At 39.9% G+C, this 22,565-nt stretch overlaps 1 protein-coding gene across 1 annotated transcript in view; it reads right to left on the bottom strand.

Moving 5' to 3' along the window:
- Positions 1-21,548, bottom strand: part of LOC122746904 (zinc finger protein 287-like) — a 30,884-nt gene extending 9,336 nt beyond the window's left edge. Inside the window, exons 1-3 of the mRNA XM_043992989.1 lie at positions 21,292-21,548; positions 9,969-11,434; positions 7,552-7,637 (exon numbers count right to left, since the gene is read on the bottom strand). Of these exons, the coding sequence (XP_043848924.1) occupies positions 7,552-7,637; positions 9,969-10,371 (489 nt within the window). The 5' untranslated portion in view covers positions 10,372-11,434; positions 21,292-21,548. The remainder of the gene's footprint in view (positions 1-7,551; positions 7,638-9,968; positions 11,435-21,291) is intronic.
- Positions 21,549-22,565: the final 1,017 nt, after the last annotated feature.

The raw sequence follows: 22,565 nt of genomic DNA, 5'->3' as shown, positions 1-22,565 counted from the left end.
CTACTTTGAAAATATGTATTAAAAAAAGGAAAAAAAGAAGAAAATATGTATAGTACTTCATTAGTAAAATCAACAATAATAATAACACATATAGCAAGGTTTGTAAAGAACTTTATATTATCTTATTTGATCTCATAATAGCATTATGAGGTACAAGTTCAGGAAATTGAGGCAGAGAGAGATTTGTGACTTTCTTATTATCAGAAACAAGATTTCAAAGTAGGTATTCCTAATCCAAATCTAACACTGTATGAAAAGTTTTAGGTTTCCAATATCTCCCTTCAACAAGTATCTCCTTGTTTACAAAAATAATTCATTTTTTGTTTAAATAAGTTTTCATTTTTTGTGGTTTTCCCTTCATCATAGTATCCCACGGATTCCTCCTTTCTCTCCTAGAGAGCCAACCCATATGACAAACAGTATTTTTTTGATAAACGCGGGGGGGGGGGTGGGTGGGGGAAGTACAACTAATCAAAACATTGAAAAAGTCCCAAAACATGTGCAATCTAATACCTGTGAACCTCCCACCTCCAAGAAGTAAGTTGAGGGTGTCTTCTTTTTTCACTTCATTTGAGTCCCAGTTACTTGATCTTTATGATTTTTCTTACATTTACTTTTGATTTTATGATATGCCATTGTTCTGTCCACTTACATTGTTGTAGTTACTGTGTAGTGCTTTTTTTTACTTTGCTGACTTTAGTCAGCACCAGTTCATGTAGATTTTTCTATACTTCTCTGTATTTATCACACACATCATTTCTTATAGCATATTACATTCCTATACAATAATTTGTTTAGCCATGTTCGATTGATGGGCTTCTGCTTTGTTTCTAATTCTTAGTGATCACAAAAAGTGCTGGTATAAATATTTTGAATATATGGGAGTCAGATGCCCCCAGAGGAGGTTCCAACTCCTTCCCTTCACCCCCACCACATGCAGACTTTTCAAGCACCAAATACACTAGACCTTACTCAGTGTAAAGTCCTCATCTCCCTTGACCACTTATTTCTCTTCCCTCATAGAGACATTCATCAGTGGGATCTCCTCATACCTCCCAAGTAGGGTCTCCTTCCTTTTCCCTTCCTTTTCAATCTTTCCCCTCTCCTCCTCACTCACTTCCTTGTAGGATCTTCTCTTCCTGAGATCAAAGTGATCATCTTTTACCCTCATTGCTAGCCTTCAATTTAAGCCTGGTGCATCACTCACTCCTCTCTATCCCGCTACTTCCCTTCCTTCCTTTTATGTATCCTCTCATGTTATGTATTTGTAATGTAGTCCTACAAAAGCAGAATTCACTTGCAGGCAGGGAGTTGCCAGGTTCTGTTCATAATACTGCCATCAGGGCAGTTAGGTGGTGCAGTGGATAGAGCACCAGCTCTGGAGTCAGGAGGACCTGAGTTCAAATCCAGCCTCAGACACTTGACACTTGCTAGCTGTGTGACCCTGGGCAAGTCACTTAACCCTAATTGCCTCACCAAAACAAAACAAAAAACATAATACTATCATCCATCTCTTCACTGTTGCCTCTACCAGATTCCTACCTTTACTCTTGTCTCCTTATTCACTTAGAAAGAAGTCTTTTACTGGTCTCTCCATTGTCATTCTGTTGTTATTATTGTCCTTGTTTACAGCATTTATTCACTCCTGCTGCATTTCTGTTGTTTGGTGGTGTAAAAAAAGCAAATAATCTCACTTTTTTCCTAAGAAGTTTCAAACTCTTCTTTATTATGGAATGTCCACCTTTCATCCTGAATGGGTAGACTCATATTTGCAGAAGAGGTCACATTGGGCTGCATCCTGAGCTCCAATGCTCTAAGAATTTATTCTTCCAGTCTCTCTTCCTTTTCCGGTGGTTGTGGAATAGTCTTGAATTATCTGAATATCCTTTCTTTTATATTTAAAGGTCTTCTCCTGATGGCTTGCAGAATTTGTTTCAGAATTGAACTGTTAAATTTAACCACTGTCTTGAAGTTTGCAGCCTTGGGCTTTTTCTTTTTCTGGAGGCAATCTGTGGATTCTTTGAATTGGAATTTCATTTTCTATGTGAAGTTCTAGACAGTTCTCTTCGATTATTTCTTTCATAATCATGTTAAGGATTTTTTTTTGGTCCTGCCATATTTTCTTGGGAGAGCTATGATCCATAGGTTGTCTCTGAACATACTGTCTTCCAGTTCAGTACATTTTGCTTACATAGCATATTTTCTTTTAATGTTCCTGTTGTTTGCTTCTCTTCTCTTAGGTTTTCCTTTAGTTCTGTGTATTCATGTTTCCTACCTATTTTTTGGTGAGACTTGCAGTTGCAGATTCATGTTTTTCTGTTATCCTCCTGACTTTTGTTCTGCAGAACAAAATTCTACACTCAAAATTTTCATTTCTCTTTTAAACCACTTAGGAACAGCATGTACTGGTTTGTTGTTCTTCAATTCCACAGATTCCTCTTTGGGTTTTTTTTGTTTTGTTTTGTTTTTTTGCAGGGTATTGGGGGTTAAGTGACTTGCCCAGGGTCACACAGCTAGTAAGTGTCTGAGGCCAGATTTGAACTCAGGTACTCCTGAATCCAGGGCTGGTGCTTTATCCACTGCGCCACCTAGCTGCCCCACAGATTCCTCTTTGAACTTTATCTCAAGTGTTGGATCATTATTTCTTTCTTTTTTTGCAGTCTATTCATAGATATCTGAATTTGTTGACTAGATCTGGAGGCCATATTTCCTTCTATTGTTACTGTTTTTCCTGTTGATTTATCTGTTCATGATCAAGGTTTTCTTCCTAAAATCTTTGGCAACTTCAGTCTTCCTCCCCCACCTTATTTTCCTTATTAGTCACTTTCTGAATCCTTCCCCTCTGATTGTGGTTTCTTCAGGGGCTGGATCTCAAAGAGTCTCAACTTCCACTTACTATTGGAATTTTATGAATCACCAAGTGACTTATGGGTAGTTAAAACTAGTCCCAGCTGAATGCTGTACTCTTTCCCTCAGTTTTGGTGGAATGTTGCACAGGTCCCTCACACATGTCTCATTCTGGTAACCTGTTCCATTCCCCCTGTTCCTCAGGTCTCTGGCCTGGCACTGGTGTGCTCACAGCTTGCTTTCCCTAGCACCTCTGCTTCTGGTTCATAGTCCTTGGCAGGCTTTTGTTCCTGAAGATCTCTGAGCAACTTGACTGCCAAAACCCAAGTAAACTTCCACAGTCTATAATCAGGTTCTCCACAGCAATGGGAAGGAGAGGGGAAATGGAGTGCAGGGGTAAGTTTTGATATAAGCCCGTTTTGTGTCCATGAGTCTGTTAGTGCATTCTCACTGCCTATAGTGTGGGAGGTGGGAAGAGTGCTAAGTGAACATCAGTTCCTATGTTTGGGGAGATTTTTTTTTTAACCTTATTTTGGATTCTAGGTGTTCTAGACCATGGAAACAAATGAAGTTGTTTTATCTTTGGTGCAAATTCCTGTTTTGGAAGGTTCTGAGAGGCCATGAGGATTGGAGAAAATGTCTCATCCGCCATTTTGTTGCTCACATCACCTGGAAGTGCCCAATAATTCACTTTTGATTGCCAAGAATGAAAGAAATCTTTACAGGGTGCTTACTTGCCCCCAAAGAGATAACTCACCTGTACATTTTAGCTAACCATTTTTTGACACTCTGGAGTGCAAACAAATTGCCCTGCTGGCTTTTCTCCACCTATAATACTCGCATGCCTATCCCATTGCTTTTGCAATGACTATCCTGAATGTCTGGATTGCTCTCCCTCATCTTCATCTCTTTAGAATTCCTACTTTCCTTCAAAGATCAGTTCAAATACAACCTTCTAGAGGAGGCTCACCCTGATTCTCTCAGAAGCTAAAACCTCACTTTGCAAATTACTTCATACTTTATCTTGTATATACTTCCATGTCTCCCTTGAGGGTAGGATCTGTTTCATTTGTCTTGCATTTCCAGTGTCAACCACAAAGCACTTAACAAATGCTTGTTGACTAATTCTATTTCTGTTCTCCTGTATAGTTACAGCTCTCAACCTAACTCAGCTACCAGACTGGCTTAATCCTAGACTTTCTACATAAGTCTTCTCAGCCATCCATTCTAGAGCTTTATCTCATCCAGTTTTTCCTCCTTAGGGGCTAGGCCTATCACTTATCAGTACCAAAGTCCTACTCTGAATTTTTTGGGGCTTTTTTCTTTCTTTCTTTCTTTCTTTTTTTTTTTTTTGGTATCAAGGAGGACTTTCTGGCTTTTCAAGGTCTATGTAGGAGCCTAGGAGTTCTTGCAGGTTTTACTAAACTGGAAAGGCTTGGAGTAGAATCCTTGTTGTTAAGTCATTTAGTTAGTTCTGACTGTGATCCCATTTTTATGGAGGCTTCTTGGCAAAGATATTGGAATGGTTTGCCTTATAATCCTAGAATCAGACAATAACTATGGTAGAAGGAAGAAATTTTGGTTAAGTATAGACAGGCTTTTCCCCAATATCCAGGAACTTTGTAGGAAACCCAGGACCCAAAGCAAAATACCAAATGGATCTTAGTTTACATGGCTACTCATGCTTCAACAAATTGGGGAAAGAGTATTAAGAATCACAGTTGTTAAGAGTATTTCAAACATTAACTGTTGGCACCCAAATGTGAAGTTCTTGTCTTGTGACCAAATATGGGACATTCTACTGGAGAAAATAAATGTCATTTTTGAATTCTTAATATAAATGAAACCAAAAGACAAAAAAAGTTGTAGCTAAATGGAATGATAACTCATCAAATATCCTTTGAGAAGAAGATAAAAGAGCTTTTGATGTTGATTTATCAATCACACATTCAAAGATAAAAAGAAATGTCATTTCATAGGCCCTTGAATCTTCTTTCAGAATCTCAGTGCTTATGATGAGAATGAGCCAACAAACCACCACAAAGATGCTTTGTAGCTTCCATTTGCTCCAACAATGGTTTATACTAAATTTACCTTGTAGGTCTAGAGTAGTTTGTCTACCTTATCAGAATATGAGCTCTTTAAGAGCAGGGACCAGTTTTTCACCTTTTTATATCCTTAGAGCTTAGGACAGCACAAGAAATATAGTAAGCACTTAATAACTATTCTTTTTTCTTCTTTTTTTTTAAGTGAGGCAATTGGGGTTAAGTGACTTGCCCAGGGTCACACAGCTAGTAAGTGTTAAGTGTCTGAGGCCGGATTTGAACTCAGGTACTCCTGACTCCAGGGCCGGTGCTTTATCCACTGTGCCACCTAGTCACCCCTCTTAATTTTTAAAAGAAGGTATTATAAGAGACAGCCCTCAGGAAGGAAGTGGGGAAGGGATAACACAATGGCAAATGGAGGTGACATAAAAACAAAAATGGTCAACAAAATTGCATTTACAAATTAACTAATTACTGACTTATATGTCTTCTGCAAAATACATATTTATGATAATAATCATTGGATGTATCAAGGCCATAGTTAAAGATATGAGATGGTAACAGGTAAGCTTCCATAATTTATAGATTACATTCTAGACTCTGTAACAGACCACATCTTTATAGTTGTGCAAGTGTCCAAAAAGTGCAAAGAATACAAGATCCCCACTTTGTTTCTTGTTGGTTGACAACAATAATGCATTTCATTCAGTAGAACAAAATGTCAGTCTCCTCTAACAGGCATCAATAATGCCTACATCAAAACCATATGAAATCCTGTAAAAGATAAAAGGGATAACTTTATTCCTCTGACCTCTGGCTATTAACATCACTTAATCTATAAAAAGATATACATTTGCCAAAGAAGTGTTCAACTGGCGCAGAACATCCAGTGTTGACTAAAGATGCAAAAAGGGTTTCCTAAGAGATGGTGAGGTACTCCAGGTACCCTCTTTATGGATGATGTTGTATTGATTGTATTAAACCCCTGAGTACTACAGAACTTCCTAATCTCCAGATCCATAATCTCACAAGAAAACTGTTCCTTCAGTATATATGTCTTGGATAGACATTGTAGATGGATAATGAATAGGGCCTGAAATAGAATGAGGAAGAAGTAAGGATGGCTTGCACTGGGGAAACTGGGTAGTGATTCTCATGAACCAATGTTCTCCTGAAATGAAGTGACATCTTTATAACATTATTGGTCTTGAGGTGATACTATATGGCTGTGAATCATAAAAAATCACAAAAGAATTAGTTCTGTGTCACCTACAAAGCAATGGAGAGGTACCAGGTGGATAGCAATGTACTACCAAGTGCAAAGGATGATAAAAGAGATCTATGACTGGAAAAGGAGGTTGGTCTTTCATGTATCAAGAGCAAGGGCTAGCCAAAGGACAGACCACACACTCCACTGGCATCTACCAAATGTCAAGGGATCTAGAGGAAGGCATTCTGCACATTGGGTAGACCTTCTGGGGAAGATTTCTATAAGGACCTGGATAAGAGCTGTGGGGAATGAGGTGTGGCTGGGGTGTGATGTGTAACACAGGAGGGAACACTCATATCAATGAGATCCCAGATCCATCAAAGTTTGCAAATGTAGGAATTCAAAGAAGGCAGAGGGCAACCTGAGGCAGAATAAAAATGGAAGATTTTACAAAGAAAGAGATCAGACTTTAGATCTCAGACTCCTAGAGTTGGAAGAGCCCTAAGAGTGAATTTAATCTAGCCATGCCTGAATGAGCCCCACCTTTGTATACCTGACAAGTGGTCCTCCAGCCTTTGATTGAAGATCTCCAATAATGGGAAACCCATTACTTCCCAAGACAGCCTATTCCACTTTCAGATATCTGTTGCAAGTTTTTCCATATAAGAGGGCCTCACCTCTTAGCAATATCTCCCATTGCTGGGGAAATAAAGACAAGAATCAAACAATCCAAATTCCTTTCGTTGGCACTGAAAGCTTCTTACAATCTTATTCCAATCAAGTGTAACATGATTTCTTAACATAAACTATCTGATCTTCCCAGGCTACTGTTTGCACTTTTTTTTGCCAGTGTTTTCTCTCAACTCTGAACTTTCCTTCTATCCCCTCCCACCCCACTGATATCCTCCAGCTAATTATCTTTCATGTTTCATGAACCCTTCCCTACCCATTCTATCCTAAATTGATCTCTCTTCTACAGAATTTATTGCCTGTAGCTCAGTTTGGCTCTTACTCATAGATTTCCTGGTGCCCTTTAAAAAAAGAAGGTTTCACATGAATTATTCCACATTGGCTCAGTCTCCACTTCAGATATCTCTTCCAATGATGGGCAGCTCAAAGGATGCAAAGATTCTCTCAGTGCTACTTTCACAAATTTCATAGTACCTTGCACAATACAATATCACTGATTAAGCCAGAAGGAGCTGCTGAGTGAATGCATGAATGTTGGGTAAAGTTGAGGGAGATAATAAAGGGAGAGACATTCATCAAGTGGAGACCATTCCACATACAGCACATCTTCCAGGAAGATGGGGTTAGTCATTGAAGTGACAGGCAACAAGAGAGCAGGTCTCTAAAGGAGGTTACACTGGGGCAATCCATTCCACAAGATAATGTTATCAGTGCTAAGAACTGGTCCGGCATTTAAAGGATACAAAAATTCCAACTCACCTGGGCCCTGCTTGTCAGGAACATAGAAGCATGTCTCTCCTCAGGGATCCCCTCCTGGACAAGGGCAGAGGCCTCAGAAGGCAGAACTGGGAAGGAAAATGTCGATCAGAATTCTCTTACAACCACCCTTTCTTCCCCCTAAATGTCTCCTTCCTTAGGGGAAGGGGAGTAACACCATTCTTTCAGCTCCAACACCTGTCACTTTCCTTGAACTGCTGAAGACAACAAGAGGACTCTACCCTGAGACCAAACATATATGGACAATGAAAGTCTACCTAAACTCATTACTCTGTGATGAACTGTTCCCCTCCACCACCCCATTACTACAAATTTATGCTACATCATCTCAACTGAGACTTCATTTTTACATCTTCCTAATTAACTCACAATTCCCACTTAGCATAGTGGCTTTTTTGAACCTTTTCATCCTCCTCAAACTTTCTTTAGACCACCTCAACCTTCACCCTCTCAGGAGAACCTTGCCTCATATTTTACTGGAAAAAATGCCATTTTCTGGAAGCTCCCTCTTCTCTCTTCATTTCATATCACCCAGATGTCTTCTGCCACTATCTTATCCTCTACCCATCTCACCTGAAAATATAACCCTTCTCCCTGACAAAGCAAACTCTTCTACCAACACAAGTGATCCTTCTCCATTATGGCTCCTCCCTCTATCATCCCCACTCTTTCGCTTCTTTTCTTTTCTTTTTTTTCTTTTCTTTTCTTTTCTTTTTTTTTTTTTTTGGTGAGGCAATTGGGGTTAAGTGACTTGCCCAGGGTCACATAGCTAGTAAGTGTTAAATGTCTGAGGCTGGATTTGAACTCGGGTCCTCCTGAATCCAAGGCTGGTGCTCTATCCACTGCGCCACCTAGCTGCCCCTTCTTTCACTTATTTTCAATCTATCTCTGTGAAATGGTTGTTTCTCTACTGCCCACAAATATACCCATGTCTCCCATATCCTCAGTAAATCTCTTACTTGATCCATCTAATTCTCCTAGGTACCTCCCTATATCACTGCTCCTTTTTTGTGGCTAAACTTCTTGTGAAGACCACTTGCAAAAAATACCTCCATTTCCATTCCTATTACTCTCTTTACTCTGACTTCTGACCTGTCATTCAACCAAAACTGCTCTCACCAAAGTTACTAATAGTCATCTCTTAATTGACAAATCCCATGTCTTTTTCTGGGTAACTATGTGGCACAATGGATAGAGAACCAGGTCTGGAGTCAGGAGGACCTGAGTTCAAATCTGGACTCATATATCTACTACCTTTGTAACCCTGGGCAAATCACTTAACCCTGTTTGCTTCAATTTTCTCATCTATAAAATGAGCTGGAGAAGGAAATGGCAAACCACCCCACCATCTTAGTCAAATAAACCCCAAACGGGGTTATGAAAAGTTGGATATGACCAAACAAATGTCCCTTTCTCAATCCTCATTCTAGGCCCCTCTGCAGCCTCCTTTTCTTTTTCCTCTATACTATTTCACTTGGGGAATCTCATCAGCTCTCATGGACTCAACCATTTTTATGCTGACTCATATCTACTTATCCAACCCTAACTTCTCCGCTGACCTCCAATCTTGCATCTTCAACTGCTAACCAGATATCTCAACTGAATGTCCCATGGACATCTTAAATTCAGCATGTCCAAAAAGAACTCATCCCCCCCCCCAAAAAAAAAACCTCCTCTTTTGCTAATTTTCCTATTAGTATTGAGGGTAACACAATTCTTCTAGTCACCCTGACTCCTGACGCCATCATAGCTCATATGTAATTTGTTGCCAAGGCCTATTTTACCTCCATAATATCTCTTGCCTACATTCCCTTCTCTCTTAACACTTCCACCAACCTGGTTCAGGCTCTCATCTTCCACTGAAGTCCATCCTCCATACATCTACCAAATGATCTTTCCAAAGCACAGGTCTGACCATGTCACCTCCTCCCACCCCTACATTTGATAAACTCCAGTAGCTCCCTATCACATCCAAGATCAAATAGAAAATCCTCTTTTTCATGTTCGAAGTCCTTCAAAATATGCCCCTGCCCCTTCCTTTCTAGCTTTCTTACACTTTATTCTCCCCCCGACCCAAATCAACAACACCCCTATGCTCTGATCCAGTGACACTGGCCTCCTTGCTACTTCTCAAGACACTCTTATCTCCTGGCTGGGCATTTTCACTGGCTACTTTCCATGCCTAGAATCCTCTCTTTACCAATTCTGCCTCCTGGCTCCCCCATTTTCCTTCAAGTCCCAGTTAAAATCCCACCACCTACAGAAAGCCTTACTTGCCATAAATCTTAAACATCAATATTCATTGCCCACACTGGGCAGCATCTTGTTCTCTCTGGAAGAGCCATTCTAGGATGCTTATTTTGTTCCCCTACTCAGCCCATTGGATTGTTAAGTCTCACCTCCTTCCTCTAGCATGTGGGCCAGATCCTCTACCAATGCCACCACCTCCTCAGTCTTCTTTGGATTTTGTGATTTCACCCAAGCCCTGATTTCCCCAGGCAGGATATTCAGGAATTGTTCCAGTACCAGCAGCTCTAGGATTTGCTCCTTTGTATGAATTTCTGGCCTGAGCCATTGATGACACAGTGCTTGAAGTTGGCTCAGGGCCTCAAGAGGTCCAGCCCCTTCTGGGTACCGAAAAAACCTGAAGCGCTGTCGAGAAGCCTCAAGGTCAGACTCCTGTTCTCCTTGGTTGGTTTCTTGATTCCAGGGGACATCCACTCCCAAGATTCTATCTTGTTCATAGAGAGTAGGAATTTTGGGGTCTGGATATATAAACATCATTTTCTTCAGAGGCAGCATCTCTCTGGTTAAGGCTTTCAATGAAAAATTAAAACCTATCCCTAATAGGGAGTTAGCATTTCTAAAATGGGTATTTGTGCACTACCAAGGGGATCAAAATAAAGAAACATGAAAATTAGAAGGATGGACCCAGAAACCTCAACCATCTTGGAGGAACTGTGGTGACTTCTTAGACATACAAATGACCTACAAACTGAGCACCAGGCAATCCTCTTCTTGAGCAAGCTATAAAAAGATCTCTTGGAACTGGTTCAGTTATATATGATATAGACATTCACAATCAAATGCAGGAACTGAGAAGCATAAAAACCTTTAAACCCCAGCTTCTCATTGTAATGCAGGAAGATTCCAAATCTGCCCAATGACAAACATGTGTGAAAAGCTGGGGAAAGGGAAACAAGGCCCTGAATTGAAGACTTGGTTTGCATTGCACAAATTCATTGAGTAACAAACTGAAAGTTTTTAAAGCTTCCATTAAATATGTACATTATATTTAATATAATGTTTTTATTAGCATTAAAAAGAATCAAGAAAATCACTAATTCCTAGAAATATTTTTTCCTCTTAACAGAAACTGTAGTCATTTATGGTTTCCAAGTGAATGTCAAGTTTTCACATGTGAAATAGGTAAAATATCCATTTGCTTTGCATATTAAAGATGGTCCATATCCCAGTGCATCAAGATCAAGCCTTGTAGGTGAGATAGCAGCTGAGGGACATATGTAGTAAAGTCCTTTTTAAAAGACCCAGATTTCATAATGTTGGAATCCCCAGATTCCTAAGCAAAAACACCAATAAAAAGCCCAGTTGCTTTTGCCAGTCACTTCAGCTCTGTGCCAACAAATCCTGTCACCCCAAGCTATCTCTTCCAAAGCAATTTACAAACAAGAAAAAAATGAAAAAGCTTCCATCCTACTTTCTTCATTTTCTCTTTTGTAATGTGGAGACGGTGTTGGACTTACAGCAGGAGAGTACTGGGTTAGAATCCTGATGCTAACATTCAGTAGTTGCTTGACCTTGGGTAAGTCAATCCACCTTCATTTTTGAGCTGCAGTTTCCTCATCTGTAAAATGGGGGTGGTAATAATTGAATTACTTACCTCACAGGATTGTTATTAGCAAATCTTAAAAATCTATGGAAATAAATATCCCTTTTCCCTTTATACTCTATCCCTGATGTTATGAGATTATCTATAACCAAATGAGAAATGAGATAATATTTGTAAAGGGCTTTGCAAACTGGAAAATGATCTGTAAATGGGCTGGGGAGTTTCTTTTTTTAATTTTTCTTTTTTTTTTTTTTGTGAGGCAATTGGGGTTAAGTGACATGCCTAGGGTCACACAGCTAGTAAGTGTAAAGTGTCTGAGGCTGGATTTGAACTCAGGTCCTCCTGAATCCAGGGCCGGTGCTTTATCCACTGTGCCACCTAGCTGCCCCTTTTTAAAAATGTTTTTTAATTTTTATTTTCAGTTCCAAATTCTCTCCTTCCCTTCATGCCTCCCTTACCCACTCATAAAGAAATATGATACCCATTCTTATTAATCAGGGCATCTTATGAATAAGTTTATCAATAAATAGACAGTCATTTGGTTATCTCTCTCAGACCAAATACAATCATGGCAGTGGACTCACAGTTCATATACCCTTCAAAATAGTAGGTGGTTCATCAGACAGTAATTGAATCTAATTGGTTAACATAACTGGAGGTGGGCTATATTAAAAGGAAGGGTTGAGTATCTCTATACTAGATCACCCCCATAGCTTTAGGCTATCAATTCAAATAAAGTGTACCCTTTCCAATGGGGGGGGGGCGGGGAGGGAGTAGGGGGCTGAGTAATCCCTGAACAGAGAAATTATCTCTATTGAGACCATCCCCAGCCTTGGATATCTAGACAAAAGAATCTGTCTCCACTGAAGCTTGAGTAGAACACACCTTAGATTAAATTCCTAGCAAGGTTTGTTGGGGTCTAACCAAGATCTAGGAGAATCAGTACAATCTCATTATCAGTGATTGAGATTCAAGAAAACCTGGACTGTCAGGACTTTTGAAGAAGGGGAGAGCTTTGAATTTCCTTCAAAATTATTGGTTATTAGTAATCATTTCTCACTGAAGTCAGGCAAAAAGTACTTCCAATTAAACCATGTTGTTTTTTAAAAAAGCATAAAAAATAAAGTGGAAAAAAAAGTATGCTTCAATCATAACTCAGTTCATCAATTCTTTTTCTGGAGGCATTTGTCATTAGGAGTCCTTTGGAATTGTATTGGATCAATGTGTTGAGCAGAGTAGCTAAGTCTTTCACAGTTGATTACTGCAACATTGTTGTTTGTGTATACGATATTCTTCTAGTTCTGCTCACTTCAATTTCCATTAATTCTTTTTTTTTTTTTTGGTGAGGCAATTGGGGTTAAGTGACTTGCCCAGGGTCACACAGCTAGTAAGTGTTAAGTGTCTGAGGCCAGATTTGAACTCAGGTACTCCTGACTCCACTTTATCCACTGCTTTATCCACTGAGCCATCTAGCTGCTCCAATTTCCATTAATTCTTTTTTTTTTTTTTTTTTTTTTTTTGCGGGGCAATGGGGGTTAAGTGACTTGCCCAGGGTCACACAGCTAGTAAGTGTTAAGTGTCTGAAGTCGGATTTGAACTCAGGCACTCCTGAATCCAAGGCCGGTGCCTTAACCACTGCGCCATCTAGCTGCCCCCTCCATTAATTCTTACAAATCTTCCCAGATTTTTCTGAACCCATTCTTCATTTCTGATAGCATAATAATAATTCATCACAATCATATACCATAACATGTTCAGCCATTCCCCTATTGATAGACATCCTCTCAAAGTCCAATTCTTTGCCACTAGAGTTGCTGTAAATAGTTTTGTATGTGAATCCTTTTCCTTTTTCTTTGATCTATTTGGGATACTGACATAGGAATGGTATGTAGGGTTAAAGGGGATAAACTGTTTTATAGCCCTTTGGGCATAGTTCTAAATTATTCTCAAGAATGTGTGGACCAGTTCACAGCTCCACCAAGAGTTTATTTTTCCACATATCCCCTAGCATTTGTCATTTTCCTTTTCTGTTGTTACCCAATCTGATAGGTGTGAAATGGCACCTCAGAAATGTTTTAATTTGCATTTCTCAAATTATTAGTGATTTAGAGTATTTTTCTTATGATTATGGATAGGTTCCATTTCTTCTGAAAACTGTTCATATCCTTTGACCACTTATCAATTGGGAAATGGCTCTTATTTTTATAAATTTGGATCATTTGAGAAATGAGACCTTTATTAGAGAAACTTGTAAAACTTTTTGCTCAGTTTCCTGTTTTTCTTCCAATTTTGGCTTTATTGGTTTTACTTGCACAAAAACATTTTAATTTAATAAAAATTATCCATTTTTGCCTCCTGTGATGCTCTCTATCTTTTGTCTGATCATAAACTCTTCCATCATCCACAGTTATGACTGGTAATTTTTTCCACATTCCTGTAATTTGCTAATATTACCCTCATTTCTAAATCATGTGCCTGTTTTGCACTTTTCTTGATATGCACTATGAGATGCTGGTATATGCCCAGTTTCTGCCAGAAAGCTTTCTAGTTTTCCTAGCAGTTTTTATCAAATAGTGAGTTTTTGGCCCCAAAGCTTAGATCTTTGAGTTTATTAAACACTGTGATTATTTACTTCTACATATTGTATACCTAACCTATTTCACTGATCAACCACTCCATTTCTTATCTGGTATCTATTGTTTTGAGGATTACTTTTTGTAGTATAGTTTGAGATTTGGTACTGCAATTCTGCCTTCCTTCACATCTTTTCATTAATTCCCTTGATGTTCTTGACCTCATGTTCCTCCAGATGAATTTTGTTATTTTTTTTTCCTAACCCTATAAAATAATTCTTTGGTAGCTTCATTGGTATGGCACTAAATAATAAATTTAGTAAAATTTTTAAAAAAAGATAAATTTATTGGCTCAGCCTACCTATGAGCTATTAATATTTCTCCAATTATTTAGATACATCATTTTTGTCTGAAATGTTTTGATTCTGTTCATATGGTCCCTGTGTGTACTTTAGCAAGTAGACTCTCAAATATTTTATACTGCCTGCAGTTATTTTAAATGGAATTTATCTGTCTTCTTCCTGTTTTGTTAGTAAAATTTAGAAATTCTAACTAGCAATAATAAATTAATCATTTATTTGGGTTTATTTTATATCCTGCAAGTAGCTGATGTTAATTGTTTTAACTAGTTTGGTTTTTTTTGGTTGTTGTTGATTCTCCAAGGTTCTTCAAGTATATCATATCGGCTGCCAAAAGTGATAGTTTTGTTTCCTTGTTGCCTATTTTTATTCCTTCAATTTTTTTTCTTGTATTATTGCTAGTTAGAATTTCTAATCCATTGTGACGAAATAATGGGATTTAGCAGATACTGAAAGACCCACCTGGAGACTAATCTATACTGATTGAATCCAGTGAGAGTGATTGACTGCTAATTAAGCCTACTTCAAGTTAATTGGATTGTAATCACACCTGGCTATCCCTTAAGAAGGTATTGTTCTCAGAAACTAGACTGTGAACTCAACTTGAGAATACCTTCAAAGACAATGGATTTGGATGACGCCAACCAATCACCTTGAAGCAGTGTGTAAGGACCGCCTCTGTTCTAGATCTATAAAAAAGCTCCCACAAACAGCTTGCGAGGGAGTTCCTGATTAAAGCAGGCTCGTGGAGAACTTCAGGAAGAAGCCAACCAGGCTGGAACTCTAGACTAGACTGGAGCTGAAGCTTCTGATTTAAGGCGACCACAATTTAGATTTTAAACATCACAGTTTGGCTGACTACGAAGAGGAAAACCGAATGTTCATCTTCTGATCTTCTGATTGGGCAAGATTTCCCCTCTCCTGTCCCTTTAAATTGGAAAGTACTGCCAAGTATAGGCTGTTTTAAATTTCAAATGGATCTTTTAAACATCCTAAAGTACCCCTTTTCTAGCTTTACCTTCACTAATCAGAGATGTTGGCCAGTTTGAATTTGAATATATTTTTATTACTCTTTTTGGTTTTGTGGGGCTTTGTGGTGCGGTATGGAGAATTTGGCATGCCCTAGATAATATTAGAATAAAGATGATTCCCTGGGATTCCCCATTATGAAAGCTACTTATGGATTGGAATGAGGGAAAACTTAGACTAAATAGAACCATGACCAGAGGAGGGCTTATCAGACTGTGTTTTATGTGGCATGAGGAATTACAGGAAGAATGGCCCAAATATGGGTCATTTGATCCCAAAACATTGAAGCATTTGCAAAGAACCCTAAGTAGATGTCCACCTGAATATTTACGTTATTGGAAAATCTGGGCCAGAGCAAGCGAAAATTATCATACTAAAAATATAAGACGAAGAAAATCCAGACCCCAAATTGACAAGCCTAAGCTTGTAGACATGGCCTCCCAAACCTCCAAACCCGAGATTGAATGCAAGACCGTTCAGATTGAAATTCCAAATGACCCAACTCTTATTCCCATGCCCTCTACTTCCTCCATGCCAAAGAAAGAAAGAAAGAAAGAAAGAAATGATTCCCCTGTAGAGGAGACAGAGAAAGTAAGAATTTTTCCCCTTCAAGAGATCCTCACCCATGGTCAAAAAGGTACTATACGTAAGCTCAGACAATACACACCTTTTACACCCAAGGATTTGACTTTATGGGGACAAAGCACTCCTAAATTTGATGAAGATCCCACAGCAGTTATCAGGCAGTTTAGAGCAATTTTTAGAGCATATCAGCCCACTTGGAATGATGTTACTGACCTTATGGAAACAATATTGTCCCCAGGGGAAAGAGCAGATATAGTAGCTGCAGCAAACAGCCTGGAAGCCACGGGAAAGGTTGATATTGGGTGGCCTATTCAAGACCCTGACTGGGACCCCAATAACCCTAAACATTTTGATATGTTGAAAGATACAAGGGAAACATTGCTGAAGGCAATGGAATCCTGTATTAGAAAGACTGATAACTGGCAAAAATTTATAGATACAGTTCAGGGACCTGATGAGAGACCTAGCAGATTTTATGACAGGCTGTGTAAGTATGCCAGGCAATATGCTAGACTAGACCCATTAGACAGTAGAGACGCCCATATTATCTGCTCTCATTTTGTAAACCAGTCCTTACCAGAAATTCGGAAATATTTTAAAAAGCAATGTCCTGGGTGGAATAGTTTGAGTCCTGACAGACTTAAAGAAATAGCAACATATATTTACGAAGGAAATGAGAGAGAAGAAAGGAACAGACAGGACATTTTAGCTCCGGTACAGGAAATAAGAAGGCAGCAAAACTGGAAAATTGAAAATCGCTATCAACCCCCTAAATTTTGCGAGTACTGCAAAAAACAAGGACGCTTCTTGAGGGAATGTAGAACTAGAAAACAAGACCTTAAAAGGACAATGACTGAGAGCCTTGAGGAATTCTTTGGGGGAAATCGAAATAATTTTGGAAACTTTTATCAGAAAGGAAACAACCGGAGTAATTATAGGCCTTATTACAGGCAGAATCAAAATGGATATAAATCTTTTCAGGGGGATACAAAGAGACAGTATCAGAATAACCGTAGACCCTATCAGGGAGGAACAGAAGGACAGAACCAGAATCAGGGTAACCATGGACTCCCTCAAAGGGGGGCACAGGATTGACAAGACGAAGGGGAGGAATGGAACATAGATAAAACAATGTGGCATACCCCAAATTCTGACTGCTTAAATACTTTAACCTTAACAAGCTTTTCCTTCTGCAGGTAAATTTTGTTTGTTTGTTTGTTTTTGAACCATGAGTTTAATGAGTCTGTTTATGGTATTATGTTTAAAACCTATTGCTTGATTTATCAATGGATATATTGAATATTGAGTCTTATTTCTTTTTGATAAATTGTTTATCACTTTAAGTATCTGTTACTGTCATACTAGATAGAGAATTCATGTATAAGATAATGTGTTTACTTGCTAAAAGAAGATTATGTAATAATGTCTAATATTATCAGTCATTTACATTCATATATCATTTACATGTCATTGTGACTATGTATATTGTGGGTATGGTTTGGAATTATTATATATATTACAAGTATATCATCAGTTATGCAGCATAACATGCATTTTTACCATCATACTGTCTTTGGTGAAATTAATATGAGATTTATGAATTATGGAAACTTATCATCTCAGAGGCTAACTGCTCTTACAATGAGTTTGATATAGGCCCTGTAGAGAATATATGTACAACAGGAGGAGAGACAGGTACATGTAAGTCTATGGTTTGCTTATGATGGCAACTATATAGACCACAATTGCTGGACACAGTCCAGTTTCTTCCTCTCTCCCTTCTAAAAGTTTTCTTTTTCTTTCACTAAGTCTGATGGCATAGTCAGAATCCATCCACCTGTGGCCTAGAACAATTACTGGATGTCTCAAAACCATGAGATGTGGTATGATAACCTTTCCATAACATTTTCAGGTGTCATGAACACATTATTAAATTTGGCTTTGATCCAGACACATGGTGGTAAGAAGTGTTATAGATTGCATAACTACCTCAACCCTCTATTATATAAAGGAGGGAATGTAATGGAATGTACTAAATTTGATCATTGACAACGCTATGCTAAGGTTTAGTAAAAAATCCAGCAATTCAAACAGTTAAAGAAGAAGAATCCAGCTTTCCAGACCAGAATCCAGCTTCCTCCTGATGACATCTTACCACTGCAAGAAGACAAGAGAACTGAGAAAAGACTTACAAAGACTTAATTATTTTTTTACTGTTTCATCTAGGAACACCTCTTCCTAGAAGAAACAAAGGGGGGAATGGGATGAAATAATGAGATTTAGCAGATGCTGAAAGACCCACCTGGAGATTAATCTATACTGATTGAATCAAGTGAGAGTGATTGACTGCTAATTAAGCCTACTTCAAGTTAATTGGATTATAATCACACCTTAAGAAGGTATTGTTCTCAGAAACTAGACTGTGAACTCAACTTGAGAACACCTTCAAAGCCAATGGATTTGGATGGTGCCACCAATCACCTTGAAGCAGTGTGTAAGAACTGCCTCTGTTCCAGATCTATAAAAAGCTTCCACAAACAGCTTGCTAGTGGGTTCCTGATTAAAGCAGGCTCGTGGAGGAGGACTTCAGGAAGAACCCAACCAGGCTGGAACTCTAGGCTAGACTGGTGCTGAAGCTTCTGATTTAAGGCGACCACAATTTAGATTTTAAACATCACACCATTAATGATGATAATGGACATCTTTGATTCAGCCCTCATCACACTGGAAAGGCTTCTAGGTTATTCCCATTACAGATAATTGTGGTAAAAAAATATGAAAGGTTTTTAACAGTCAGTTAGGATAACTGAAAGACGCCAGTTTTTGAAGGACCACCCTTTTGGGGAGGAGACCAATGGCATGAGCTACACACGCCAGTGCGCCTGCTGCGCATGTCAGACTGCCTGCTACACACTGGACTTCCCAGGTGTGAGCTTAAAAGACAAGGAGAGAACGGAATTGGAGCTTTTTCCTGCTCTGCTGGTCTCCTGACTGCACTGCACAGTCTCTCTCTCTCCAAAGGTGGCCTTTTGGTTTGGGTGAGTTGTTTTTTTTGTTGTTGTTGTTTTTTTTAGTGAGGCAATTGGGGTTAAGTGACTTGCCCAGGGTCACACAGCTAGTAAGTGTTAAGTGTCTGAGGCCGGATTTGAACTCAGGTACTCCTGAATTCAGGGCCGGTGCTTTATCCACTGCGCCACCTAGCTGCCCCCCTGGGTGAGTTTTTATAAGGAATATAGACTAAGCTTAGACTTAAGACGATTTGTATTGTGTTTCTACTTTCCTATCCTTCTAATCAACATTACCTTGTGACTACCATAACAATAAAAGGTCTATCTAGAAACCAAAAGCTTCTTCCATTTACTAGTCTGGGAGATAAATTAAGGGAAAGGTTAAGTAGGGGAGATTTATGATCTAATATCCTATTTTAAATCTCACATAATATTTGCTCTTGGTTTTAGGTAGATTTTGTTGTTCAGTCATGTCTGAGTCTTTGTGACCCCATGGACTTATCCATGGGATTTTCTTGGCAAGGATACTTGAGTGGTTTGCCATTTCCTTCTATAGTATCCCCATTTTACAGATGAGGAAACTGAGGCAAAAAGGGTGAAGTTGTGCCTAGGCTCACTCAGCTCATAGGTATCTAAGTCTGGATATGAGCTCAGGTCTTCCTGATTCCAGGCCCAGTGCTCTATCCACTAATACTACCTAGCTGCCTGCCATTTAGGTAGATTTTTGTTGTTGCTGAGTTGGTTCAGTTGTGTCTGACTCTTTTTGACCCCACTTGGGTTTTTTCTTGGCAAAGATACTAGTTTCCTTTTGCCATTTCCTTCTCCAGATCATTTTTACAGATGAGGAAACTGAGGCAAAGAGGGCTAAGTGACTTGCCCAGGGTCACACTGCTAGTAAACTGTCTGAGGTCCAATTTGAATTCAAGAAGATGAGTCTTCCTGAATCTAAGTGTGTAATTTAAGATTCTAAATGTGGATTCTAATCTGTTCCCCCAGTTTTGGGGGAAACTGACTAAAATCACTGATAAAACGAGTTTAGGTTTTTAAGGGTTTATTGGAAAATAGAAAGAAAAAGATTGAGAACAGAATTCCAACAGCCTGGCATTCCTATCTTTCCTCAAATTTCCTGTGAAGTCCTCTGCCGCCACCACCACCAAGTCAGGAACCCAAAAAAACACAAGAGCTCTCTGCGCAGGCTCCCTCTCCTCCTTCCTGTCTCCTCCCAGAAAATAGGAGGCTCCTCAAGTTGATTGGCTGGTAGCCTTGATAGACAGCACCCATGAGCAAACCCAAGGAAAAGCCACAATGCCTCTGAGGCATTTTCCTCATGGTGGAGTTTTCCCACAGCAAGTCTCCAGTAGGTGGCATCATTCCAATCATTACATAAGCCTAGTGCTCTATCCACTGTATCACCTACCTGCTTCATTAGGTAGATACCACTTATAATTTTAAGAAAAGGTCCATTTGTTCCTATGTTTTCCAGTGGGTATTTTTTTTAATAGAAATGTGTGCTGTATTTGTCACAAGCTTATTCTGAATGTGTTAATATAATATGATGTTTGTTGTTTTGGTTATTGATATGGTCAATTATGCTTATAGTTTTCCTAATATTGAAGCAGCCCAGGATTCCTGGTTCAAACCCAACATGGCCATAGGGTATAATCTTTGTGATATACTGCTGAAGTCTCTTCGCTAGTATTTTGTAAACAATTTTTAAAAAATCGATATCAATTAAGGAAGTTAGCCCATTGTTTTCTTTATCTAGAGCTTTTACTTTTTCTGGCTTAGGTATCAGAACCATGTTTGAGTCACAGAAGGGATTTGGTAGTACTATTTTCCAAATATTTTCAAATAGTTTATATAGAATGTTATATAAATGTTGACGAAGATGACCACGACAACAACAAGGATTTATACTGGGCTGGAGAAGCAATGGGAAGAACTTGCAGCTCAAGACTCCTCTCTGAATCCCCATCTAGAGGGTGGTCACGCCTTCTTGAACCACCAAACCTGCCCCTTCCAGTGAGACTGCTGCATTCCTCCCAGCCTGGCTCACCCCCTCCTGCCTCTGCCACCTACCCATCTTTCTCTTTCAACTAACAGGGCTGTCATACCCCCTCCCCCATCCTCCTGGTCACACCCGCCCTTCCTCCATGCCTCCAGCCACTGACCTCCCTGTCCCTCTCCGTCCACCCCATCTGCGGTAACAGAGAAAGCCCCCCCCAGCCCCCAGCCCCGCCAGCGATGCCAAGTGCGGGCCTCCAGGAGGGTATCATGCAGAACTATGGGCAGCACAGCAGGAACGTGCAGCAACTTACTTGCTCCAGACCCCAGGTGGTTTGGAAGACGTAATCCTTGCACACCTGCGCACGCGTACACCCTCGCCCGTTTCCTCCTCCTCCTCCTCCCCCATCCTGTTCCAACTTCTCCCAGAATTCTCAGGGTGCCTTCTCAACCCCACCTTCTGCCGTCATTTCCCACAGGTTCCCGCGATAGAGCTCCCCCCAGAGCTCCAGATTGCTCTGGTCTTCCCGACCGCGCACCACCATTGGGCTCAAACTCCTTCTTAGCACTAGACCAGGGCCGGCAGAGGGATCGCGGAGCGGCCTCACCACGGCCAATCAGAGTGCTCGCTGCACTCCCGCCAATCAGACGGCTAGCTTCCTCCACCAATCACAATCCTCTGTCTCCCTCCACTTCCCTGTTTGGGGTGTGTTTCTGTTTGGAAACCCCCCAAATTTCTCCTAGTGCCTACATCCTTGACCTTGTCACTCTGTGCGGAGTCACTGAAATCACCATGACCATCAGCCTCCTCATCTGAAAAACGGGGCGAAAAGCCGCTTGTCATTGTCCAGTCGTGTCCCAGTCGTCATGGCAGTCCATGGGATTTTCTTGGTAAAGATACTGGACTGGTTTGCCATTTCTTTTTTTGTTGTTGTTTGTTTTTTTCCGGTAAGGCAATTGGGGTTAAGTGACTTGCCCAGGGTCACACAGCTAGCAAGTGTCAAGTGTCTGAGGTCGGACCTGAACTCAGGTACTCCTGACTCCAGGGCGGGTGCTTTATCCACTGCGCCACCTAGCTGCCCCGCCATTTCTTTATCCAGCGTGTCCTCATTTTACTGATGAGGAACTGAAGCAAATATGGGTTACGTGATTTGCCCAGAGTCGCACAGCTAGTTTACTTTAGCAGCACTTTAAAATGTGCAAAAGGCTTTATAAGTGTTATCGCATTGCATCCTCACAATAACCCTGAGAAGTTGGTATCATTATTAATAAATGGTGTTGAGTTGTCTCAGACTCTTCATCACCCCATTTGCGGTTTTCTTGGCAAAGACACTGGAGTAGGAAACTGAGGCAAACAGGGTAAAGTGACTTGCCCAGGGTCACACAACTAGTGTCTGGGGCCAGGTTTTAACTCAGAAGAGTCTTCTTGACTCCAGGCAGGGAACTTTATGTACTATGGCACCCCCTTACTGCCTGCTTATTAAATAAGACGACACATAATTAATAATAGTTGAGATTTCTATGACAGCTGGGTGGTACAGTGGATGGATAGTTGGGTTTTGAGTCAGAAAGGTCCCAGTTCAAACCC

The sequence above is a fragment of the Dromiciops gliroides genome, chromosome 3 (genome assembly GCF_019393635.1).
Source record: "Dromiciops gliroides isolate mDroGli1 chromosome 3, mDroGli1.pri, whole genome shotgun sequence".
Taxonomy (NCBI): domain Eukaryota; kingdom Metazoa; phylum Chordata; class Mammalia; order Microbiotheria; family Microbiotheriidae; genus Dromiciops; species Dromiciops gliroides.
Note: the sequence above shows the minus strand (reverse complement) of the source record. Positions and strands in the feature narration are given on the sequence as shown.